Source organism: Drosophila hydei, unplaced genomic scaffold, assembly GCF_003285905.1.
Source record: "Drosophila hydei strain 15085-1641.00,03,60 unplaced genomic scaffold, DhydRS2 tig00000060-arrow-pilon, whole genome shotgun sequence".
Taxonomy (NCBI): Eukaryota; Metazoa; Arthropoda; class Insecta; order Diptera; family Drosophilidae; genus Drosophila; species Drosophila hydei.
The window spans coordinates 10046613-10073420 of record NW_022045656.1 but is presented as its reverse complement, the minus strand read 5'-3'; the positions used below and the strand labels follow the sequence as shown (position 1 = coordinate 10073420).

General features: G+C 38.1%; 4 protein-coding genes across 6 annotated transcripts; 1 reads left to right on the top strand and 3 right to left on the bottom strand.

Annotated features, from left to right (window-relative positions):
* Window positions 1-851: 851 nt before the first annotated feature.
* LOC111597053 (peroxisome assembly factor 2) lies at window positions 852-4044 on the bottom strand. 3 transcript variants are annotated; one of them, XM_023311573.2, is made up of 5 exons: window positions 3944-4021; window positions 3728-3849; window positions 3141-3662; window positions 2321-3085; window positions 852-2258 (listed from the first exon to the last, which is right to left on the bottom strand). In XM_023311573.2, exons 2-5 carry the CDS (start codon window positions 3749-3751, stop codon window positions 852-854), a joined length of 2718 nt encoding a protein of 905 aa, XP_023167341.2. In that variant the 5' UTR covers window positions 3752-3849; window positions 3944-4021. The 3 variants fall into 3 exon arrangements, with proteins under 3 accessions (XP_023167341.2, XP_023167340.2, XP_023167339.2); XM_023311572.2 differs by having other exon boundaries at window positions 3728-3859; window positions 3944-4012; XM_023311571.2 differs by lacking the exon at window positions 3728-3849 and having other exon boundaries at window positions 3944-4044.
* A 79-nt stretch (window positions 4045-4123) lies between these two features.
* LOC111597055 (transcription initiation factor TFIID subunit 5) lies at window positions 4124-6511 on the top strand. Its single transcript, XM_023311574.2, has one exon. It carries the CDS (start codon window positions 4277-4279, stop codon window positions 6401-6403), a length of 2127 nt encoding a protein of 708 aa, XP_023167342.1. The 5' UTR covers window positions 4124-4276; the 3' UTR covers window positions 6404-6511.
* Window positions 6512-8353: 1842 nt separating this feature from the next.
* LOC111597060 (periodic tryptophan protein 1 homolog) lies at window positions 8354-9871 on the bottom strand. Its single transcript, XM_023311586.2, has one exon. It carries the CDS (start codon window positions 9762-9764, stop codon window positions 8382-8384), a length of 1383 nt encoding a protein of 460 aa, XP_023167354.2. The 5' UTR covers window positions 9765-9871; the 3' UTR covers window positions 8354-8381.
* A 191-nt stretch (window positions 9872-10062) lies between these two features.
* LOC111597114 (5-hydroxyisourate hydrolase) lies at window positions 10063-10700 on the bottom strand. Its single transcript, XM_023311670.2, has 2 exons — window positions 10567-10700; window positions 10063-10423 (listed from the first exon to the last, which is right to left on the bottom strand). The coding sequence occupies exon 2, from the start codon at window positions 10402-10404 to the stop codon at window positions 10063-10065; it is 342 nt and encodes a 113-aa protein (XP_023167438.2). The 5' UTR covers window positions 10405-10423; window positions 10567-10700.
* Between the last annotated feature and the right edge of the window lie 16108 nt (window positions 10701-26808).

Sequence of the window (26808 nt, the reverse complement as noted above, 5' to 3'; positions counted from 1 at the left end):
AACTATTACAATTCGATTAAATATAATACTTAATATTATTAACTATTTAAAAACTTACCACACACAGCAGAAATAGAGGAGCACCGCACTGCACTGCACTGAAAGACTGACCCACCAGTGGGTCCGGCAAGCAACTGAAGTAGCGCTGCAGCAGGCCTTCCTTTTATAGGCGGGCGACATTCTAACTCCAACTCGAGCTCGACTCAAGCGAAACTCGAGCTCAACTCAAACGGAAACTCGAGCTCGGCTCAAGCAAAACTCGAGCTCGACTCAAGCGAAACTCGAGCTCGACTCAAGCAAAACTCGAGCTCGACTCAAGCGAAACTCGAGCTCGACTCAAGCGAAAATCGAGCTCAACTCAAGCGAATTCGAGTGAAACTCGAGCTCGACTCAAGCGAATTCGAGCGAAACTCGAGCTTTGAGTCGAGCTCAACTCGGGCTTAACTTGAGCTCAACTCTTCAGTCTTTCTATGAGTCTGTTTTTACACTCGATAGAAAGACTGCTGTTTCACGCATGCTACTTAACTGTATATATATATATATATATATATATATATTCAAACGAATATACCCCTTAGTGCTATGACCAAATGAATGGGCAAATGTTAGGACAGTTCTAAGTCAATAAAGTTCACTGATAACGCTTGCGTTCACACTTATTTAAATTTTTTGACTTTTTGGTCATAATTTGTATAAAGATAATTTTAAAAATCGTAAGATTCCATTGTACCTATACTATATATATAGTATAATAATAATATGTCTAGTTTTTTCAACAAACTTTAATTGTTTTAAAAGTTATTTACAAAATTTTAACAAAAACTCAATAAATATAAAAAATAGTTTAACAATCAAACACTATATGTTTCCTTCAGGTTCCTGAAATATTCTAAATCACTTTGGCTAATTGAAGGCACAAACTTGTCGAAGGACGTCGTAAAGTCCTCCGACTCGACGATAATGTGTTCAGCATTCAACTCCTTGGCCGAGAGGCCGCAACTCAAATGTTTGCCAATGATGCGTCTAACTGCCGATAGCCATGCGTTGGAGCAAATGGAGTAGAGATCTGCGCCGCTCATTTCACTCTTCAGACTCTCGGCAATCTTGGTCAAGTCCACGTTGTCCGACAGCTTGAATCGTTGTGTTTGTGCGCGCAGAACAGCTGCCTTGTCATCGGGCGTAGAGCACGGGCCGACATAGAAGAGTTTATCGAAGCGTCCGGGTCGAAGTAGCGCGGGATCAATTAGATCTGGACGATTTGTGGCAGCGAGTATAAAAATGGGCTTTGTCGCATCGCCACTGGACATGCCGTCCATCTCGGCCAATAGTTGGGATACAACGCGATCCATCACGCCGCCCGAGTCGCCAGCTACGCCGCGATTTGGCGCCAACGAGTCCAGTTCATCCAAAAACAGGACACAGGGTGCAGCGGAACGCGCCCGCGTGAATACCTCGCGCACATTCTGCTCGCTTTGACCCACGTACATGTTGAGCAGCTCGGGACCCTGAACAGAGAGAAAACTCAGATTGCATTCGGTGGCCACCGCCTTGGCGACCAAAGTCTTGCCAGTGCCTGGTGGCCCATAAAGCAGTATGCCAGAGCGCCGTAAGTTTTTGCCCATTAGATGAACGTGCTTCAGCGGCAGTCCAATGCTGCTTTGAATCTCATCCTTCAGCTTATATAGACCTCCAATATCGGACCAGTATACCTTAGGCACCTTCGGTGCGCCCAAACTGTCAGCAAACGAACTCTGCATCTCGTTAAGATTTTTAGAGAAGTGATCTAGCGTCAGAGGTGCTTGTCTGCTTGATGACTGCCGACGTTTAAGCCGAACGGCATTATCGTAAAGCAGCTGCAGATCACCCAACATAAATCCCTGCGACTTGGCCGCAACTTCATCCAATACATTCTTTATAACTCGCCATTGGGGGCACAGTCTGCTCAAGTATTGGGATTGCATGTTGAGTGGGTAGAGCGGCAGCTTAGCCAAGGCCTTTTGGTTGTAAATGGCATCGTTGAATGATTCTCGCACGTGCATCCACTTCAACAGCTCGAAACGCTCCGCTTGATTGGGTGCTTCAATATTGATTATCTCCAGGAAAAGGCTCTGTATCATCGGCTTAAGATGTCTGTCACTGGTCAAGGCAACAACAACGACAGGGTATTTGCGGTCGCGTGTAAACAACTCTTGGATCTGGACATGAAAGGCGGACAGTAAGCGAAGATCCTCATTGCCTTCGTTGTCAATGCCAAAGATCTAAAAAGTTAAGATAACTATTGTACATTTTTATATTATACGATAAACCTATTCGACTTTACCTCAAAGTTGTGGAAGCAGATGATCAGCGGCTCGCTGACCTGACTCTTAGCAAACACCGCCTTGAGCTTCATCTCTGTGTGCGATGGAACTTGTGACACAATTTCAGCACAGTCTGCTCCATATAGATGCATGCCCAGTTCCTGAGCAACGGCAGTGATGAGCTTCGTCTTGCCAGAGCCGCGATCGCCCTGCAGCAGGAAGACCGGAAAGATGTGTTTCGATGATAGGCACGCAGAGCGCTTTGGCAAAAATGCATCCACCGAAGAGCGCAGCATCTGATAGGGCTTACGCAAGCCACTCGGATAATTGTGAGCTATGGCGAAGCTATCCAGACTTTGACGCGGCAAGAAGCTGTGCACATGTGGCACTTGCACCAAATTGCTGAAGTTCTTAGCAACGACTGCCTGCAGCTCGAAGTCGCTGCCTTTCGTCTCCAGGTGAACACAACGGAAGTAGACTTCACGCAAATAAGCGAATATTAAATAATAATGGGCAAAGGCAGCTGTGCCCACCAATTGGGCATTCACTTCGATGCGATAGATGTGGCCACGATGCAGCATGCGTGGCGTATTGAAATAGTTGGTTAATATCAGCTCTGAAACTTCAACTGGCAGCTCATGTGGATTGTTGAGCAGATAGACTTGGGCTTTGGTGGCAATTGTTGGTACTGCCTGTTCATCGTTAAAGGAATCGAGCTGTACCCAGCAGTTGTTGTGCTTCTTGCTGTTGCCGATGCGCTCCATAAGGTTGCCATAAAAGTTTTCCTAAAAATAACAATATAAGTCTATTTCGATATATTATATTCTATATAATATTTACCTTTATATACAGGCAATTGGCCTGGCATTCTGCATTTTCTATAGGCAATATTTGTGCTACGATTGTATATGGCGCATCCTGTAGGATTTGCTTGACCACTTCGGAGCTATCCCAGCTGCGAACGGAGCTACTTTTAGGATTGGTCCTGCTCCACGCTCCACGCACAATCAAATTGACAAAGTTCACATCAGTCGATTCAGCGTAAGCATCGTAAATATCTTTGCTGGCAAAGATGATGTGCTCCGATTTGATCAGCTCGTTCTTGATCAGCAGCTCGTAGAGCTGATTGGGCATTGGGGTAAGCAAAAACTTGCCCCTGTAGTATTTGGCATAGCGCCAATATACAGCATAAATCAAATAGCCAGGGTAGAAGAACCATGGCCACCTTGGCACCAGCAATTGCATCGTTGCATTATATGCCTCGATCAGCTCCAGCATTCGCCCTGTGAAACTGTATCGTGTTTCGGCAGTCGTGGCTGCATCATTATCAATGGATTTGGTTGACTTGAGGCCAACTTTTTTCTGTGAAGGCCAAAGGTTGCCGTATTAATTTCGTTCAAATCAGAGAGATAAATATTTCAACCTACCACAACAAAATCAACATCGCTCATTGTGCGAAGACATAAAATACAAAGGTTACTTTTTGGCAGGCAAAGTCTAAATGCTTGGGATTGGGATCACAGGTACAACATATACGCACACAGTTATTCTGAAAATAGCTGTTGTTAATACTAAATGAAGTTAATAATGCCACAAGTTTTACAAATTGTATTATTAATAGAAAATATATTATGATTACGTACCTTCTTTATGATAACTCTTTTCTTCATGACTCTCCCAAGTTTCTGTTTTAAATACCTTCTAACGCAATACGTTACAGCTTTAAAAGTCTATTTAAAGTTTTTAGTCATAAATTTCTTTTAAATTCTGAATTTATTTATATTAATTTATAAATATTTCTCGCTCAAGGCATGGTTGAGTTGTTTAGTGTTGCACAATAATAAAAAATACTAAAATGCAGCTTATCGATAATCAGAGGGCCATCCCTGTGCGCATTGCATAGTCCAACTGATATCGATATCAATATTACCAAAACAAACACAAACAGTGAAATATAGTTTTTATTTCATTTAATAATGAGTTTAGAAGTAACAAACATAAATGGTGGCAATGCCAATGATAGTCAAACACATACACAAGACAAGCGAGAGCTGCTTTGTTTGCTCAAACTTCTTAAAAAATACCAATTAAAAGGAACAGAGGAACTACTCTGCCAAGAGGCAAATGTCAGCAGTGCAGATTTATCCACAATCTGCGATGGAGATGTTAAGGCTGTGCTTAGCGCCGCATTGACTTTGGCTGATGAGCAGCCCAATCGTCAGACTGCGCCGGCACAAGCTGCAACATCCAACGAGTCGAAGGCGGTAACTGAAGCGAACGCCGCCGAGGCGTTGGCAAAGTTCATCGGCGACGATGCCTTTGATGCCCAACAATATGAGCAGGCGTATGAGGAGTTGCGAACATTTGTAGAGGAATCCTTGGACATTTATAAGCATGAACTATCCATGGTGCTCTATCCCATACTGGTACAGATCTATTTTAAAATACTTGCCAGCGGGCAAGTTGAAAAGGCGCGTGGGTTTATTGAAAAGTATAAATCCGATCTCGATGGCTACTACATCGAAGGTCTGTTCAATTTGTTGATGATATCGAAGCCAGAGGAGCTGCTGGATAACGATCTTGTGAGCGCCATGGAGACCGACAAGTTCGTGATACGCATGTCGCGAGATGCGCATTCGTTGTTCAAGCGACACATTCAAGATCGCCGGCAGGAGGTTGTCGCCGATATAGTGTCCAAGTATCTACATTTTGATACCTACGAGGGTATGGCTCGCAACAAGTTGCAATGTGTGGCAACGGCTGGCTCGCACATTGGCGATGCGAAGCGTCAGGACAACAAAATCCGCGTCTACTACGGCCTGCTCAAGGAGGTTGACTTTCAGACGCTTACCACGCCGGCGCCAGCGCCCGAGGAGGAGGACGATGATCCGGATGCACCAGATCGACCCAAAAAGAAGAAGCCCAAAAAAGATCCGTTGCTATCAAAGAAATCAAAGTCGGATCCCAATGCACCAGCCATAGATCGCATTCCACTGCCGGAGCTAAAGGATGCGGACAAACTGCTTAAGCTCAAGGCGCTGCGTGAGGCTAGCAAACGCTTGCCACTCAACAAGGATCAGTTGCCCTCTGCCGTATTCTATACAATACTGAATTCCATGCAGGGAGTCACTTGTGCAGAGATATCCGATGACTCCACAATGCTCGCCTGCGGTTTCGGGGACTCGACAGTGCGTATTTGGTCGTTGACGCCAGTCAAGCTGCGTGCTCTGAAAGAAGCCGACGCGCTACGAGAACTGGACAAGGAATCGTCCGATATCAATGCCCGCATGTTAGACGAGCGAAGCGGCGAGATGACGCGCTCCTTCTTGGGGCACACGGGTCCCGTTTATCGTTGTGCTTTTGCGCCCGAGATGAACCTGTTGCTCTCTTGCTCGGAGGATAGCACCATTCGGCTATGGTCTCTGCTAACCTGGTCGTGTGTGGTCACCTACCGTGGTCACGTCTATCCGGTGTGGGATGTTCGCTTTGCGCCGCACGGTTACTATTTTGTATCATGCTCTTATGACAAGACCGCACGTCTCTGGGCAACAGATTCGAACCAGTCGCTGCGCGTATTTGTCGGGCATTTATCCGACGTGGACTGCGTGCAATTTCATCCCAATTCCAATTATGTGGCCACCGGCTCTAGCGATCGCACTGTGCGTCTTTGGGATGTACTAACTGGCCAATCCGTGCGCCTGATGACCGGACACAAGGGCACCGTGAGCTCCCTCGCATTCTCCATCTGCGGACGTTACTTGGCTTCCGGTTCGGTTGATCACAACATCATCATCTGGGATCTCTCCAACGGCTCACTGGTCACCACGCTGTTAAGGCACACGAGTACAGTGTCCACGATTACCTTCAGCCGGGATGGCACCTTGCTCGCAGCTGCCGGCTTGGATAACAATCTAACGCTGTGGGACTTCCACAAGCTCACAGATGATTATCTGAGCAATCAGATCACCGTGTCACATCATCAGGACGAGAACGATGAGGATGTTTATCTGCTGCGCACGTTTCCCAGCAAGAATTCGCCCTTTGTGGCGCTGCACTTCACGCGTCGCAATCTCCTAATGTGCGTCGGCCTCTTTAAGAGTTAGTTCCCCATCATATCGGATCCTCAAATATATTTTTAACTCTCTTCTAAGCCAAGCAGTCACAATATTTGCCGGAAAATTGGAATTTTGTAACTGATGCGATTTGCCTCTAAGATAAACATAGTTTTTAAAGACGTTGATTTATAACTATATAATTAAGTCTGTATGTGTGACTGCTTTATAAATATATCTTTCTTTTTTTCCAACTATTTATTGATTGTGATTTGATTAGTTTTGTGCAAATGTATGTAACAGGTGGAAGGAGCCGTGACACGGCTGAGTGCGATCAGCTGATCCTAACAGTCTGTGTGTTCGAATATTTTATATAGATTGGGCATATATCATGGCAATTCTATGGAAGAAGAAGAATAATTGTACAAGAGAGCTATGGTATGTGTGTGTGTGTGTATTTAAAAAATGCAAGCACTGCTATATGTCACTCAACAAGCGCGAGTGCTATTCAGAGAAAGGCTCAAGCGTTAAGTTTGAGTTCGAGTTGGAGTTGGAGTTGGAGTTGGAGTTGGAATGTCGCCCGCCTATATAAGGGGGGCCTGCTGCAGCGCAGCTTCAGTTGCTCGTCTGACCTGCTGGTGGGTCAGTCGTCCAGTGCAGTGCAGTGCAGTGTGTGTGGTAGTTATTTGGTTAAATATAGTAAATAATATTAAGTATTATTTTAAGCTGCATTGTAATAGTTAATAATTTTATTCTAAGCTGCATTGTAATAGTTAATAATTTTAAGAAATTGTTTATAATAATTGTAGCAATAATATTATTAATATAATTATAACATTTAGGCTAACTATGAAATAATAATCTATGTACCTACATATATAATGTTCATAATAATGTAAACAATAATAACATAAGCATAGAAGTAAGCTGCAAGCTGTTTATGGAGGTCTCTCTCTGGTGCTCTCTACTAAGTTATGGCAGTTGCACCAGTCACTATGCAGTCAGCAGTGGAGCTTACACATACAGGCGGCACAATGCTAATACGTTTACAAGGGAGTAGAAGAGCAGAAGAGCAGAAGAGCTTACACATACAGGAGCAACAATATTAATGCAGATTACATGCACCAGTCAGCAGGCAGAGAGCATATAAGCTTAGATTCGTAAGACGGAACATGTACAAGGAAGCAGAAGCAGGAGAGCAGATGAGCTTACGCATACAGGCGGAACAACATGCATAAGGGAGCAGAACAACTTACGCATACAAGCGCAACAATGTTAATACATATAAACGACTTGTACAGAAGGCAGAGAGCAGATAATCTTACGTATGTAAAACGGAACATCGCTAATACTTATACAATGGAGCAGAAGAGCAGAAGAGCAGAAGAGCAGAAGAGCAGAAGAGCAGAAGAGCAGAAGAGCAGAAGAGCAGAAGAGCAGAAGAGCAGAAGAGCAGAAGAGCAGAAGAGCATAGGAGCAATAATATTAATGCAGATGCGCCAGTCAGCAGGCAGAGAGCATATAAGCTTACATACGTAAGACAGAAAAACGCTAATGCATTGACAAGGAAGCAGAAGCAGGAAAGCAGATGAGCTTACGCATACAGGCTCAACAATGTTAATACATGTATAATGACTTATGCAGCACATATGCACCAGTCAGCATGCAGAGAACAGAAAATCAGAAGAGAGTTTACGCAACAGGCGCAACAATACATGTAAAAGGGCTTGTGCCTTTGAGAGAGTAATGAGAGCAAACAAATTGAAATAGTACATAGCATTGGACATCTCCTCGAGCCCACTATGCCTTTGGTTTCTTCGAGTTTGGAAGCCTCGTTGAGAGCGCGTAAGAGCAGCGGCACGAAGTGAAATAGAGTTGCTTTAGAGATGCTATCTATGTGTGAGTTGTATGTGGATATGTAATCAATAATCCATTTAAAAAGCTAAGTTTTCGTTTTGTTTATATGTTTAATATACATATAACTTTATTATCGTTAGGTTTGTTATACATAATTGAAGTCAATTGCATTTTATTCAGCATCGGGTATGCCAAAGGTGCGACGCACTGCCTCAAAATTCTTGATATTGAACACAGAGCAGCGCGGCGGCTTCTCACCACCAAAGGCCAGCGTGTAGGGATCTTCTGGACACTGTCGCATGCACTGCAGACGGCCCATATTGAAATCGTGCTCGAAGACATGCTTTGGTTCGCTGCTATTGAAATTCCAGATTTTGAGCGTGCCCTCCGTTGAGGTGGAGGTCAACAGGTTGGGCATTTCCTTGTTGAAGCAGACGCCAGAGATCTCCTCGTTGTGCGCCTTAACGGACCACAGCAGCTTGTTGGGCTGTCGCTTGTCGGCATAGTGTAAGCTGCCATCGTTGGTGCCAATGATGAAGTAGTTCGTTTCTGTTGGATGCCAAAGGACTTTCTCCACCTCGCCGCTGATCTGCCACTTGACAAATGCCGTGTTCACATTCTCAGCATCGCGACAGTCGAACAAACGCACCAAGCCATCAGAGCAGCCTGTGAGTATGCTCTGCGCTTCCTCTGGATGGAATTCTATGGTCTGCACCTTCTCCTCGAAGGCGGTAATTATGGTATGTGGCTGACCCTCGTCCATGTCCCAAAGTATCAGCGTTTGATCCACTGAACCACTCGCTAGGATGTGCTCGAACTGGGGATTCCACGATAGGTCGAGTACAGCGTCTGTGTGGCCATACTGTTCCTTCTGTTTCTTGCGATTGCCCTTGGAGCCAAGCTTGAATGTCGGCTCTATGGAGTCCTGTATATCCAGATCCCAGATCGTGATAATTGGGTCCATGCAGCCGATGGCGCACATATTGCCTGGCTTGTCGCTGCCTGCGTCGTGATTCATCCACTCGATGCAAAGTGGAAAACTTGGCAGCAGAAAGTCATGATGTGTGTAGAGAGCCTGCTCCTCCTGGTTGAACACCCAGACTTCCATGCTGGCTGCGTCGTCTTGCACGTGCCCGACTAACACCAAATTATCTGTTGGCTTGATCACCTCATCCTCAGCCTCTGAATCTTCATCCTCATCGGGCACCTGTTCGTCGGCGTCGACAACATTCGCAATATTTGTTACAGTTGAGTTTTGTTCATTTTCATAATTATCGAAATTGAATTCGTCATCATCATTGTTAGCGCTGGCAGCGGCGCCATCGTCACGGTCAACATCCATGTTCTCCTCGTTCTCATCATCATCATCATCGTCGTCATCATCATCATCGTCTCCATGCAACTGATCTCGAGTTTCGCCAATAATTCGCGCAAGCTCTGACTGTGTTAGGACAATTTTCTCTGGTCTCTCTTTGGTGACGCCGCGTGGCACAAAACAGAGGGCTGGCACAAAGTCTATGCTTGGCTCCACTGGACCATCACCGGCTTCCGTCATTGTTATATTGTTATAAACAACAAAAGTAAATCCGTGTTGTTTTAAAAGCTAAGAGCGCTGGTTAAGCACGTGCACGAGCCAAGTACAAATTTTACACTAAATTACGCCACAGCCAAACAAAGCTGGTCACGCTGCGCAAAATAGAGTGGCCAAATTGCATTCGAACAAGCCAAATAAATCGTTAGTAATCGATTTTTTTTAAAATTGCAACGAATTTTAAACGAAAAAATATCAAAATTCAAAATAAGAAAGTAAAATAGGTTTTTTATTTTTTTTTATTTATTGATATTTATTAAATCTATGTTCCACGATAAGTGCTATAGCCAAAGGGACTAATTAAGAGCGGAATATGATAGCTTTGAGCTTCACAACAATCTACAATAATATCTATAGCTGGATAAAAGGTTTTTATATTTTGCTCAGCAAAATATGAGCCCACTTGAAATGTTAACTTATAGATGCCACTGGTAAAATTAGCTTGTTCCAACAATTGACAGCGTCCATCTGTATTCGTTTTTGCCGGTTTGATTGCAATCCATTCCTGAGATTCATTAAGGCGATAAACTGTGACCTTAATGTTGGAAGCTGCCTTTCCAGTGGATGTGTTCAGCACATGCGTTGAAAGTTTACGTGTGTTCATTGCAACTGCCAGTAGATAACTGAAAAGAAGCCCTAATCTTTAAAAGAGTTCGCTATAAAAACAAATGTCAGTTTAGATGATATCTTGCTGATAAGCAAAGAGATAAGGTGGAAGTAATTGGGTGAAATGGGCATTATATTGTTAATGAGTAAAAGGAAATATCTCTTTATAATTTAGCTTAAAAACATTTCTTTTCATTAATGCTTTTAAATTTGTATATATATTATAATTTACAGATCCTAGACGTTTTTCCATGCTGCATTTACAACACTTTATATATTTTAGCTTAGGCATTTTTTAATAGATCTTTAAACTTTTATTTAAAACTTTATGTTATCAACAACTGCGGATAAAACCTAACAAAAACATGTTAGCTAACAGCGTAGCGTAACAAACAAGTTATCGTATATCGATAGCAATATGATTTCTGATAAATAACAGCGCAGTTCTCTGTTGAATTACGAACTGCTGCTGCAGCGCTAACAGTTTGATTTTGTTATTGTAAAATTTGTTTTCGAAGCGGTCGGGTCGGCTGAGTGGCGTCGGAGTGTAAGCGTATCGCGACTTTGGAAGAAGTAAATAATTTCAAAGTATAAACAAGGCCGAAGTTGAAGCTTTACTTTGTAAATTGCAATGTAAAATATAAATAGCAAAAAACCGCTGTGCACATTCTTAGCGGTTGCCGTCATTGCGCCGGTAATAAATATAAATATAATCGTGAGATATATGTATAGTATATTAAATAATAGTCCACGAAAATTGTTGTCTTCAAAAACGATACATCAACCGGTCAACGTCAATTGTCATTGTTGTGATTCGATTTGCCCACGTTCCCAGTGCAACGCAGAAGCAACAGTTGTTCGTCTTAATACAGTGTGAAAAAACAACAACAACCACAACTACTTTGTAATAGGCAAATGCGAATGCAAATTATATTCGCACTTCGAAGAAAATAGTAACAGAGAATAGAATTCGATCTTCGACTATTCGAAAGTACAAACTTCTCTGTTTGTATGTAAAAACTCGATTGTTTGTACACACACATGTGTGCATGGTGTGTGTATATGTTTGTATACACACATACATACATATACATGTGGTACACAAACTGAAGCCTGAACTGAACCTGAGCAGAAGCATCGAAGTAACCAACTTCAATCCCAACAAATCTTAAACCAGTTTTAAGATACATATTCTTGTTGTTTGTCTGCGTGTTCATGTTGTTTTTATTATGCCTTTTTTCTTTTCTTATTTCGCATCATATATACCCTTGCCGAGGTCGCTTTGGTGTTTATGTGGCGTATAGAAAGGAGTCATAGGCAAATATAAATATCACTCATGAGTTTTAGTAAAAAGTTAGCTAAAAGAACAGAGCACTAAATTATATACATATTATATAATATTTACAAATACATGCATACATATGAATATCTATTCATAAATGTGTGTGCTGCGAGGGTATCTCTCCTTCGACTTGTTCAAATTAACCGTTGTTTCTTCTCGTCGTTTTGTGTTTGAAGTTTTTGCTGTCTCTGCAAGCTGTATGTGTGTGTAAGTTCGTATTTATGTGTGCTGGCTCATGGTTGTGCATGTATGTATGCTAGCATAAGTCGGATACCCTTTGGCTGTTTCGCTTTAACTTGGCTTAAACTAATCGCGTGATGATTTTTTGTTGTTATTGCTTTTGCTATTGTTGTTGTTGCAACAAGTACGGCACGTCTTGGCAGCTTTGTCTCCTGCCTCCTACGCGATACACCACATTAAGGCAATACAATAACAAGTTCAGTTTCCAACCAGATCCAACTACAACTACAACTACAACTACAGCAGGAAAACAAGCTCTCATTGCTTAGATTCCAATTGGAATAATTTGCTAATTGAAACCATTTAAACTGGAATAATAATTATATATGAGGTAAGCTAAAGCCATTTAAGGTATTTAAATGTATAATTATAAATATGGTATAGATTTTATTTTTAATATATTTATCAATAATAAATGTTGATCAAACTATCTTATAATAAATTCCTAACTTAGTTTGTTTTATTGTTTATATTCTAAAATAGTGTCTTATAACATAAGTCTTTGGTCATCGAAAATCAAACTTTATTATTCCAAAGGATCCCAAAATCATCAGGGCTTTCAGATATTTCAGTGTAGGTTGAATACAGTCGAAATATCTATAAATACTTCTTAATTAGAAAACTTCGGGATAATTCTCTTTTTCAAGAAATTTTCAATATATATTTATGCATATTTTAAGCATTTAAAAGACTTCTCAGAGGGATATAACACCATTTTTGAGATACATATATAAAGATACATATTGTATCTTGATGTAGATTAGAATATCTTGAATACCTCATATTTCATATTAAGAATAGTTTCATTATTTTCTAATTAATTTTCTCAAATTTTATTAGCCTGTGTTAATCAAATAAAAAAACAAGATACACCTCTTGAAACTCATTAGCATAAATAAATTGAATTTTAAATCCCAATTTGCTATTTGAAGCTACAACTTTTCTTTTCATCTCAAACAGAAGACTATACAAAATTAAAGAAAAGCCGTTAAGTTCGCCTTCGTATTCGAATTGTAGATGTGGATCTTCAAGTCAACATCTCCGAGGTTTATAATATATGTACATATATAATTCAGTCGGAGCTGCCCACTGTAACCGCAATTAATTACAAAACTCTCTGAAACACAAATAATTCGTGAAATGTGAAAATTGACGGAGAGAGTGTGTTTTCCTATACACTTAATATATATATATCTCTATATGTTATATGTTTGTAACTGTGTTTATTTCGTAATGACATCGTCGTAACAGATTTGTTTTCTGTATATTTTTTTGCACAATTTTTGTTAATCATTGATAAAAAATGCAATCAGAAAGTGCTAACGGTCGATCAGAGATATGCTTAATTGATTGATATGAAACGATCAACAAAGCAAAAACAAAAAAAAATATTTTGTGTGTTTTTTAGCCCCGCAGCGACAAAAATCAGCGATACATTAACTGTACATTAATTTTTGGAAACTTCATTCATTTGCATGTTGTCAGAGAGAGAGGTAGAGCGAGAGGGCGAGCGAGAGCGAGAGCGAGACATTATTGACGATCATTAAAGATTGTTTGGCAAATTAGAAACTAGCCGCCGCTTATTGACAGGAATAGCAGAGTCACAAGAAGAAGAAGAAGCAGCAGCAAAAAAGTAGCTGAATTCCACGCTGCACTGTGGCAGCGAGAAACCGAAACAGAAACAGAAACCGAAACAGGAAATGAGCCCCAGACGATCTCAGTTGAGTTTTTTTTAAGTACTTTTCGTTCGCTTGGTCAATGCAGCGAGCCTCTTCTTGTCATTTATTATACATGCACTTTTTCCTATACTCTACTCAGGTGCAGGTATGAACTTTTTATCAGTCTTTGGTTTCTCTTTTTCTTTAACAACTTGAACCCATTGGAAATGGCTGTTTATGCTACAATGGTTTAGTAGAAGTCAATGGAAAGGAAATCGATTTAGACTCATATAATCACAGTGTAGTTATTTAAACTAGCATCTCGTAGAGCTAATTTCTACAACCTAAAAGTTGTTTTAAAATACAGTTAAATTTTAAATAGTTGTATTCTGTCAAAGAGCTTGTTTCAAATGCAGCTTAGCTTGACTTTCAGGGTATTTCGTAGTCATGCAATACCCACGAATAAACTCTTATTTGTTTTTTCTCTTTTTAAGTGCATTTTCCCCTATAAGATTTAAGTCAATATCAGCGTAAGAGTAATTGCTGTTTTTATACAAATTTCTTTTGTTGTTATTGTTAATGCAAGTAGAGTATATACTTCACTTAGTTATAGCTACTTAACTCTGTTTTTTTGTAGAGCCAAATGGCTTAGGGCTGCACAGCAATGTAAACAGATATTAGACTAGGAATCAAAACTAGCTTAAGAGCATTGCTATAAAATTTAATTATTGAAAAATTGTTCGTTTTTACTTAGAATAGAGAATAGGGGAGAAAGGGAGGAAGAGAGTTAGCAAGAGAGAGGCAGATAGGCAGGGAGAGAGAGAGTTAGAATTAGAGTTATAGTTATATATATATATAGAGAGAGAGAGAGAGAGAAAATGCAGAGAAAAAGAGAGATAGAAAGAAAAGGCTGAGAGACAGATAGAGATAGATGTAGTTAGAGAGAGAGCGAGCGAGAGAGAGAGAGAGAGAGCAATCCTCTGTCTTTTTCTTGTTTTACTATGGGATTCTTAGAAGTATTAGCTCATCATCTATTTATTTATGTATTTTGTATTATCTGATATATTAAATATATAATGAATTTATAACCTTATCAATAGGAAGAACTTCATTGATTATAGATCGTGTAATGCTTAAAAATAGAGAATGATAAGCACTTACAAAATGTAGAATAGTTATAACCGCATATTAATAATATCATGATATTATATATTAATATATAATATAATATATTATTAATATTAATGTTGTTATTGTGATTAATTAATAATATTCAAAGAATATTTTTAATATTTTTTTTGCTGCTTTTTATTTTTGATGTTCCTTGAAAAAATCAATGAATAACAGCTTCTTATAGAGTATAAATATATATAAATATATCATTTAATACTAAGATTATGTTTATATAATTGCATATGTATGCATAGATATATTCATATCAGTTCTCATCTCTCAGCTCTCAACTCACAGCTCTCATCGCTCAGTACTCATCTCGCTTGCTGTCTGTTTACACAGATGTCCCGCATTCCAATGAGCTTGCACTGATCAGGCCAGGCAACTAATGTGCAGGTAGAGCTGCTATAGGGTCAGGTCGCATTATGTCTTGCACATACGCGCATCCTGCTTGTGCCAACAAAAAGAGAATTCACTGTATGCCACGTCTCCTATTACAGGATATGACACTTGAGTTTCCCAGGCTTGGCCATGTGTACTGCGCCGGCATCACATCATCAGCCACACCTCTTGCTATATATATATACCTATATTAAACACTTACACAACTTTTGGATAAACAATCGTTATTATTAAGTATTCCACAATTGCATACATTTCTAAACACAGCATAAAACTTGTGTAAACTGTGAGTGTTTCGCACTCAGACACAAGTTTGGTTCGGATATTTTTAAAAAATTCTTCAACTGTTGCCTTTGGCAAACTACTTACAAACCTAAATATATATAAATGTATATATATCTTATATATATATAAATATATATATATATGTATGTATGTATGTATCTATCTAGGCATGTTTGCTTATGAATATGTCGAGTCGCGTTGAGTGTGCTTTTGGCTGCTGTTGCCGCAGTTAGCGTGACTGAGGCATTCGCCATGCTGAAGTGAGTTTTCAAATTTGATACAAATTTCAGTTTTCAGCTTTTAGTTTTCTTTCTGCCAGTTGTTTTTACTGCCAAATTACTTCGCTGGCAGCAAGTCAACCAAGTCCGACCAAACAGCAGACTCCCAAGAAAAACTGGCGCAAAATTCAAACACTGCAAATAATTGGAAAGGCATTCAAGATGCCTAAATGCTTGTTGGAGCCGCTGCTGCAGCAGCTTCAGGGTGGTAATGGAGCGATGGCTGCAGCAGCTTCAACTGTTAGCCCCCAGCAGCTAGACTCAGTCGCGCACTAAATACCAATTGTAACGCCAAACGTTAATCACATTAAAACAGAGAGAAATAATGAAAATATTTGATGTAGCTGCATATTTCATACTTGTTAGACGTTCATCTATTAATTTAGAGCTGGGTTAGATACGAGCAAATTTCTTTAGAATAAGTTAAAGAAAAGTTGTGATACGACTTTAGCGGCAGGAGATCGTTCGTCTGTGTTATATGTTAAGGCAGTTGGATGATCGTGATATTGGTTTATATAAATCCATAGAGATTCTAGAAGCCTGCAGTTGTAGAGTATGTATATAGATAATATGCTAGAGCTGGCTTAATGCAGGCCTAGTTTGCAAGCTTGACAAAGGTTCAAAATCAAACTGAATCAAATGATATCAAAATATATAACTTAATATATTATTAAATTCTGAAAGCTCAGATATGGAAATATATAACTTATTCAATTCTGAGAGCTTACAGTTTAGATAAAGTCGTTAGTCTGCTGATTGAGGTTTGCGAGTTCTTAGAAATAACTAAACAAACAATCTGCTCACATTTTGTGTGTTAAATCTTGTTGATTTGTTGCTTCGTAATAGTCAACAAACAAATGACTCAAAGTTAAAATATAAAAAAGTCGCTAATTCGCAATATTATTAAATGCCTTTTACATATATTTTATTGAACTATCGCAAGCTATGCCGCCCATATTCCACGTGAATGAATCACTTATAATGCATGTCTATAGAATTTTAATACAATTTTTATATTTCATGCATTTTTAACTTAGTTTCTATATTTCTGTATATGATATAAGCTGAATTCCTTTTAAGTTTTTATGGAAAAACTATAAATGTGAACTATTCAGTCTTGCTAAATTTTATATTAAGTGTTATAAAAATAGTGAAAGATATTGAAAGGTATATAAGGAATAGACAAATATATATATTGAATTTACTGCAAATTAAATGTGTTATACTCTTCATATTTCTTAGACTATTTATATATAGAAGGGTATATACTCTATATATATATATATAAATAATGCACTCAAAGCTACCTTAATATGCTATAGCTATTCCTTCTATATCAAAGCTACCTTAATATACTATAGCTATTCCTTCTATATTGAAAGTTTTTCTCTGTTAGATGATCTTTATTGAATATCCATATATCTAAATATAAATATATCAACTGTTCCACCAATATATACGTCAATCTCTTAACAAACCTCGCTTGCATTGAAGAAACTCTTTGAAAAGTCATAGCAGATGCAGCATAGAGTAAGTTTATAGTAAATAGTGAATTGATTCATATTCACACCATTCACAATTCACAATTTTTGATGGAGTTGCAAGCACACGCAATACGAATCAATTGCCACATTGACACACAAACTGTATGTGTGTGTGTGTGTGTGTAAACATGCTTGTAGAGCAAGAGTCTTAGAGCTGGGCATGATGACGAGCATATAAAAGACCTTCACGGTAGAAACAAACACTAAGCCAGAAGACAAACGTCAGACGAGGCCGATGACGAGACGAGACGACAATGGCAATAAAAGCACTTGCACAGGTGTAACAAGAGGGGCGGGCGGAACAGCAAAGGGCAGGTGAGACGACGTGGGAGGGAGCAGGGTGGGGGCATCAATTGGTCGTGCTGTGCATGTTAAATAATAAAAAAATAACGAGAACACTCGCAATATATAGCTTAATACGTAAGTTGTCATTGTACCCAGCCAGAAAAATGGAAACATAAATGGGGTATATTGATGGAGATGGAGATGGAAATGGAGACATATAGATATATATAGATCAAGCAGCAGGGTTGATCAGCATAATGGATAGCATAGAGTACCTGAAATTTCAAATATATCAACTAGCTAAATATCGATATATATCGATCTACTTAATCCTTTATGCTAAAACGTAAATCCATATGATAATATACCACGTGGAGCCTTTTGAAGCTATACTAGACAAACTTAGCATACATCTAACATCTTAGCAGGGTAACTGCTAGTCAGGCATACTCTTGATTCTCTCAATCAATGTTGTTCTGTGTAGACAACAGGTTGGCCACTCAATCGTGGCAATGCATACCAAATAGCCGCTCTTTCGCTGTCATCCTGCATTATGTATGCTCCGTGCAGTAGGGGGCGGACACAAGAGGGGCGTGGTCAGGTGCGTGGGCGTATGATTATATTACCAGCTGCTGCTCTTAACTGTTCTTTGTGCTATGCTGTGCTTTTCCCCTGTATAATTAAGTGTTAATATAAACAAGAAATAGCAGCAATTGTGTTTTCGGGCATTTGCTTTCGATTCGACCCAAAATTTGACCCACATTTGTCTTTGGCTTTCGGCTCCGGCGTTTTTGTTGTTGCTTGATGTTTCGATTCAATTCGTTTTCTGGCAAAGTGACGCTGATAATTGGGTCAGACTTCGTCATGTTTCTCTAGCGGACATTAGTCCGATAATCTTTGCACTAGAGGCCAGAGCTCAAACCCAAACCCAGGCCCAGACCCAACCTCAGACTCAGAGTTAGACCCATCAATGTCTGACGGCTGTGTCCGGCTCTTTGTTTACTCTACGCTCATTTTCATTGCGGATAATTTCACCTTTTATAGTTTGTGAGACGCTGAAACGTTTTAGCGCTAATGTTGCCCATGTTATGCGCTCGTCTTTCTTTGGCTTTCTTTTAACATTTTTGCTTTATTAGCTTCACTTTTTGGGACACTGCAATTATGATCAGTTTTTGCCACTGCCTGGGATTAGTTCGCTTAACTATCTGCAGAATTATATGGCTAAGAAAGAACAGCTATCAATGGTCAACGCCCTTTAGAGACACAGCATCGACTGCCTGTAACCGACTAGCAGCTACTCTACTAACAATTTGATTCGACTCACTCTTAAGGCAACGTCCTTAAATAAACTGGAAATAAATGATCAAATCCTTCAGCCTGTTTAATGAACTTCAATCTAAAACTTCTTTATGCTTATTTTCGTACGTTCAAACAAAAATTTGTGGAGTCAAGATTAAATTTCCTTAGTAAAGTGAATGCTGAATGAAGCGGGTATTCATTAAGAGCTAGAATTAGCCATATGTAGTAAGTGTCAGGTTTCTAATTGCCATTCCCAGTTTGATATTAATTACAGGGTATACAAAACTAGCTGATCAACACAGAAATATAATATTATGTAAAGATATACGGGAGCAAATGAGTTAAATGAGTTAAGTTATGCGAAATTTTATTGAATTATGAGCTTAGATTGCTAGACTTGAAATATACCTATAGTTCGATTCAGTTAAATATATTACAGGGTATGCAAATACAAAGACAGACAGAGGATCTGTAGACCCAGCTATAAAGGTTACATTCAGATTCAAAGGTATTTTAATCTCGAAGATTACAACAAAGTAAGTCATTAGATTACAGGGTATGCAAATTCAATCAATTATCTGCAGTAATGTCAAAGAGAACCTAAGAATGACACAGTTAAGTGAATTATAGAGTATGAAAATTAAAAGAAATTTTAACTTAAAAAATGTTAAGGAAGAGCTAATGATCTACCCTGATTAAAAGATTACAGGGTATGCAAATGGAAAGCAATTTCAACTCAGTTAATGATGATGAGTTTGATTAGATAGACAAATTACAGGGTATGCACAGTCTTGCCAATGACTGAAATAATATAAAAGAGCACTAAAAATAAGCTCTATTCAATGGATTACAGGGTATGCAAATTCCAAGAAATTGCACCTGAAATAATGTCAAATAATCGACGCAAGTCAATTGCTTACAGGGTATACAAATTTCACAGCTCTAAATGCCTAGGAGGACTCAATGACAGCTGGTCTAATCGCTTACAGCATCCGACCACACCTTTGGGGCTATTGATATCTGGAAACGAATCCAATTGGAATGTCAAAGGTCATTTGAGACTTACACGCTTCGTTTGGCTTTGCTGCATTTGTGATTTAATTGCGATCATCGATTAAGCTCAACAATTAGTCGCTGTGGCGGCTGCCTTTTTACGTTATTTATTTATTTTTCGCCGATTGATTGATCAGCGAATGAATAAGTAAATATTTGCCAGCTACACGAGATTCGTATTTGATTAGCAGCATTTAATTGAACGTCGCATGCTCGGGAGTTAGCCAAGCGTTTAGCTATTTGTGCACTGGGTTTCGCCTATTCGATTTCTGCTTCTGTAACTGTTATTGTTGTTTTTTCTGCGCGTTCCATTTGCTTGAGCAGGTGCTTGCGCATACCTTTTGTTTGGGGCGTGAAAGGGCGCTGTGCCACACGCGTTGTCTGTGTTGCATGTCGCCTTCGTCGCCTGGTCGCTCTTGTAATGCAAACAGTTCAAGACGTCGCGTCAATTGTCCTTGGATTGCGCTGAATATCGCTGACGCAGCAATCAAATGAACTCGAGTTGCAAAAATTTCATTTCTTATACCCTGTATGCAGTACAATACGTTGAAAGCGAGCTTATTAGTTATGGCTGTTGATGTGTCAAGGCAATTCATTTCTTTTGTGTTAAGAGCTATGATAAACTAGCTCTGTTGTAGTGTTATTTCTTATGCTCTCTTGTCTAGAATATAGAGAAAATATAAGGCATAGAATATAGAGATAATATAAGGTCTAGAATATAGAGTCTAGAAGAAAGTTGTTCTTATTTTACAGAATTTAAATGTTTACTTAGCTTTTATACAAGTTCTTAGACAAAACAATGCTTAGGCATACATTCCTTTGATGATATTTCTTTTTGAAAAACTGTTTTCTTTAGTTTTTACATATTTTAATACTACAAACGAAATATTCCAAACTATAGATCCTTAAACATTGTACAATAAATGTCTCAGTTTGATAATAAATTTTTCTCTAGGAGCTTCATACTTTTCTTCTGGCAGCGCAGTTATGGCTACAGGGTAGCTGCTAGTCGGTTATCCATAAGCCAACCACTTGTTTAAATACAATATTAAAACAGAGTTTTTACAATTTGTGACCCTGACGATTGCGAGTAGCGCATTTTGCAAACTCACTAGCTAAACAAATGTCAATGGCCTATATATGCTATAATATCTTTATATATACTCTAGATATATATATATCTGCTATAATATTTCAAAATATTATAAAGACTCCTGGCACTATAGAAATAATAGAGCAGAGTTTAATAGTGTGTAAGCTAAACAACTCGAAATACTGATAAATGCCCGCAACAGAGTATTGCGTAGTCGAGTTAATTACTGTAACGTGCTTAGCTGCTTATTTCAGCAGATTAAAACCAAAAACTTATTATGACTCATGCGTCAGTCAGAAGAAGTTTATCTAGACAGAATTTTTGGGTTTCTCGCTTATATAACGCAAGTTAAACAATCACAATTCGAATCAGAGATCAAAAGAATATAAATGAACTGGACAAGAACATGTTTCTAGACTGACAAGCTCACGCCTCGGTACAGATACAGATACAGATATAGCTACAGATACAGCTACAGATACAGATATAGCTATAGATACAGATATAGCTATAGATACAGATATAGCTACAGATATAGCTACAGATACAGATACACATATAGATACAGATACACATATAGATACAGATACACATACAGATACAGATACACATACAGATACAGATACACATACAGATACAGATACAGATACACATACAGATACAGATACAGTTACAGCTACAGATAGAGAATGCATAAATTATGTTAAACTTTTATATGTAGCATCAGCTGTGATCGCTGTGATCTCCGCTCTGTTAGCATTGGGATTGCTGGAATCGCAGTCAACTTCGAACAGTTTCTATTTATGCCGAAAACCGAGGACCCCCGCTGAAGCAACAAGACTGTGCGGTGGCTCGTTCAGTTGTGGTTGCGCTGGTGGTGGCAAGGGAAAGCAAAGAGCAAGCAAGTTTCTCAGCTCAACGATCCGATTTGTGTGTAGTTCGCTTTACATATGGCAAACAGTCGAGAGAGATAGCCTGAGAGCGAGAGAGACAATGAAATGTATATTTTAATGCCTCTGGCAGCGCTCACGTTGAAGTCGATATCGTACAAAGAGACTTGGAATTCGTAGAACACAAGACAAATTGTGTTACACTTCTTACACACTAAGAGCTCAAGCTGAAAACAATTTTTGGAATATTTTAGTTTTTAGTTTGTTTTTATTAATTTCTGGTTTTGCATGTTAAAATGGAATTTGTTGATTTATTTGAAATCCACATGTTTGTTTTTGAATATCTTAGAGTAGATCTTCTATCATTTCTCTCTCTTATGCAGGCAATCTTTATATTTATATTTTATTATATAGATAGCATTTAAATATTATAGATATATCTATTTTTTTTCACACACAAAAACATATTCAATATCAAGAGCTATTAAATTTGTCATTGAATTGAAGTTATGAACACCATTAGATTATAGTGAATAATTAAAGTTCAGCTCATTCAGTTGATAGTTTGGTGTGAAATCTGTGTTCAACTCATAAAGCTTAACCCTAAACAATTTCGAATAGAATACTCAACTATCTACGAGTTGGATGTAATTTGCATATTACAGCAACTGTGTAGACGAGGTCAGATTAAGTCATGTATTAAATAACACCAAGTTGAAGTGCTTTGGGCCAGTTAGCTTTAGATTTTATGGTAGTTTATAAAAGGCATTTTGTTTTTTTTTTTATTTCTTTTGGCTCTAGTCTAGTTGGGCTTACGCGACGACACATTTGCTGGTCGTTGTGGTCTCGTGGTTTTCGCAGTTTTACTCTTGCTACAGTGTTGCCTCGCATTGTGGATTATGGCATTGAGGTGTCCGATTACGCAGGCTCTTGAGTAAGACTCATTGTAGAACGCAGCTTCAAGCGCAACGAAATACAATTTGTAGATCTAATCTAAATATTTCTAATTTAACTTGTATTTCGAGAAAATTTAAATCATCCATAAATTAAAAAAAAAGCAAAGCAGAAACAATAAAAATAAAAGTAAAAACTTGTTTAGAACGGAGCCAACAATTTATTCATGAATTCATTTAGATCGCATTGTTCGTTTGTCTAAAACAAACTTTTACTTTTCATCATTGTTCGCTGTATCTACTTGTTTCTTTATTTATCTTTTATTTATGTTTTTATTTTTATTTTGTGAAAGAAATCGTTCGTATTGCAATTAATCTTCAGTCGAGTCGGCCAACCAATTAGGTAACCAAACCGTATACCCTTAGCCCTCTCTCGACTCGCGGTTTCCGCTTGTGTGTGGGCAGAGAAAGTTTTCTTTATTCATCTCGTTCTATTCCAATGGGTCAACAGCTTTGGCCACTTGGTCCAAAGATCGCGATTTGCATATCTTATGGCCACAGCTGCATTCGGTTGCACTCTCGAGTGGTCTTTAGTCTGGTCTAGAAATCGGGTCAACATGGTTTTGGGCATGGCTTTTAGCCATAAGAAGTAGACCTCATATTCATATAATATGTATGTGACATAGGTAAGCAAAGCTTTTTGCATTAGCTATAAACATAATTAATTAATTAAGCTAAAATTAGAGAAGTCACTTCATGAATGTGTATTTTTATTCTATTTATTCATAAGACATATGCAGATTTGAAAGCGAAACTTATGAACATGGGCCAACTGCCCAAAAGTTAACATTAAACAGCCCAATTAGCTTCTGTCAACAAAAATAATTTCAGATTCGCATTCAGCATTTAAAGTCATATGGTCAATCAGTTAGGTGTTCAGTCATCAGTCAGTTACTCAATCAGTCAATCAAGTGTTCAGTTAGTCAGTCTCTCAATCACTTGAACATTTAATCAGTCAACTAATAGGTGGGTCAATCAGTGAGTCAATCAGTGAGTCAGTCAATCTATCAATCAAATAATCGTTATCAATTGTGTAGCTATGCACTCTGCCAGATATACAAACAGCAAGTCAGATGTATGTCAGTCTGATGGTAAATCAGCCAGTCAGTCAGTCAGTCAATCAATCATTCAATCAGTTATTGTCTTAGACAGTCCGATGGCAAGATTTATAGCTGCTCAGTCAGTAAGCTAGCAGCAGTTCACTCAGCAATACCAGTCAATCAGTGAGTCAGTCAATCATTCAGTTTGTAATTCAATCAATCAGTCAGTCAATCAGTAGAGCAAATATTGACTAAGAAGTCAGTCAGTCTATTTGTCAATGAGCATCTGTTCAATCAGTCATTCAATCAGTAAGCAAACTGTTCAGCTATTCAGTGAGTCAGTCAGTCACCTAAGCAACAAGTCAAGGTCAGCTATTCAGTCAGGCCATCAGTCAATCAGTAAGGCAACAGCCACAGACAGTGAGTCAGTGCGTCAGTCAGTCACTCCTTAGACACAAATGCTGTCAGTCACTATCTGTAATGATTTCTGTCACTAGAAAATAAGTAAAATTCTAAATTCTAGATGGTAATTTTCGCTAGCCCAACGATATGCGAATGAGCTGGGTTTTTGCATAGTGTGCCAAAGGATTAGGCTGTGACCTAACACGAGCAGCTATTGACATTTTTTGCCAGGACATTTTTATGCAAATCAGTTAGTGACACGCACACAAAATAATGGGGCTGGCTTCCAATAGGGCTCGTGATATGCGATATGGATGTGGATGTGGATGTGGCAGTGGATGTGGATCTAAATGTGAATGTAAATGTGAATATGCAAATGTGAATGACTCTTTGCGAGGATTCAGAATCGGATTCCGACTAGCCCAACCAACAAAATGTTTGCCTGCGGGCTTGGCTTGATGGTTCAAGGCAGAATGTAGTTCTACGAAGAGATATATTCTCTTACGTAATTAGTTTTTAGGCTAACAGAACTTAAGATATTGAAAAGGTTTATGTAGTTAAGTTATGGATATATATATTTTTTTGAATATACTTTTAATTTTGAAGCTCAATGTTTATAGTTTCTTGCAAGTAGCTCACATATTTGTGCTATAAACGAAGTTTAGCTAGACGTTTTATACTAATTGTTTACTATATTTCAGCATCGATTCGATTTGAACTAAAAATGTAACTGCATATTGGAGGCGCTGCTACGGAATCAAGAGCTCTTCGAGTCAACTTCATATTGTGAAGAGATAGAAAATAATTTATCATCAGGTAAGTTGATTTAAGTCTTAATAAATCTTGCGTGTTTAGTTTAAATTTGCTAAAATTTAAGTATTATATTTTATTTATATTATTTAATTTATTTGTAATTTCTAGACTTATTTAAAAATATTTTTTATTTATGAATATTTTTAGGCTGCTCAGAATTAATCTTAATTGATTTAATATTTGTATGTTTATTCATAATTTTTATATTTGTTACAAATATTTGTTTAAAAATCTAAACTTTTGAAAATTATATTATATGTAAGTATTTTTAGTTAATTTAGAAATATTATTAAAATTCTATTATTATTATACAATTACATATAAATCTTTTTAGTTTAGTTTTGAAAAATCTTAATTATATATTATTTTTTATAGCTTTATTAATATATATATGTATTTAAATTATTTATAAATATTTAATATTTAATTATAGATATTTATGTTTATTTATGAATATTTTCACTTAACTTATGAAAATTAATAATGAATGAAAGGTATATGCAGAATATATATATATAAATATTTTATTATTATATATTAATATATATATATATATATAATGTGACCGTTGAACTGCTTCGTCTTTCAACAAAAACAACTTTTCTGCTCCAGCTGATAAAAGAAACAGAAATAACATTTCAGAATATGTTGCAATTGGTCGTAATCAGCCGCATTTTACTACTTCACAGTCCAATAATAGCTGAACAATAGGCAAACTGATAAATGTATACAGATATATGCACCTATCTGTTTCTAGAATGAGGCTTAGTTAACTTTAAGCAAAGCTCGTCTACTCTGACTGTAGTAGCCAAGTCACAGAGTGGGCGTGGCTTATCAAATATACCAATATACGAAACCCATATACTCGCTTTGTCTAAACGTCAACCGAGCATGAAGAATAACAATTTGTGTGTTTCCTTTGCAGCTCTTTGGATAAAGTAAAATAATTGTTTCTGTTATCATTGAATAACAACACGCGGTTCATTGACTCTACTCAACAATATTTTTCCAGTCTTACGAAAAATGTCTTTGGCTCTAGAGAGAATCAATATTTGTGTTTGCTTTTTGTTGAGACTAAACTCCTTTGCCTTATATGGTTATGTTAATGAAGTCGTTGGTAGGGTCAGAGTATTTTGTATTCTGCATTGACTAGGTCAGTGTATATGTGTATGTCGTAGCATTTAACTAGCGGCGAGGACTTTACTTGGCGACTGCGCAGTATGAAACGAAAGAGAATGAGCGAAAGTGAAAAAAGAGAGAGAGATAGGGGCATAGAGGTATGGCAACATTTGAGCTCTTAGCAACAAAGAAAAGCTGAGAATATAAAGGTTAAAGCTTAACATAACTTAGTATATTATTAACTATTAACAGATTTTTATAATGTAAATAATATTTTCCAATTTAATAAGCTTAACCATTGTAAATTCAAAATGTGCAAACTGCAAGTGCGCATGCTTTGTATAGCAACACTTGCTTAGTAACATGTTGCTAGCTTTTTTGTATAGGAACATTGACTTAGCATCATGCTGCTAGCAGTTGCTCAGCAACTAAGCTGATGCTGCAGCTCATTTATAACAAACAGTATATAAATTTGACAATATTTTTGAATAAGTATACAAATTCAACAGAATGTGCGCATGTTTTGTATAGCA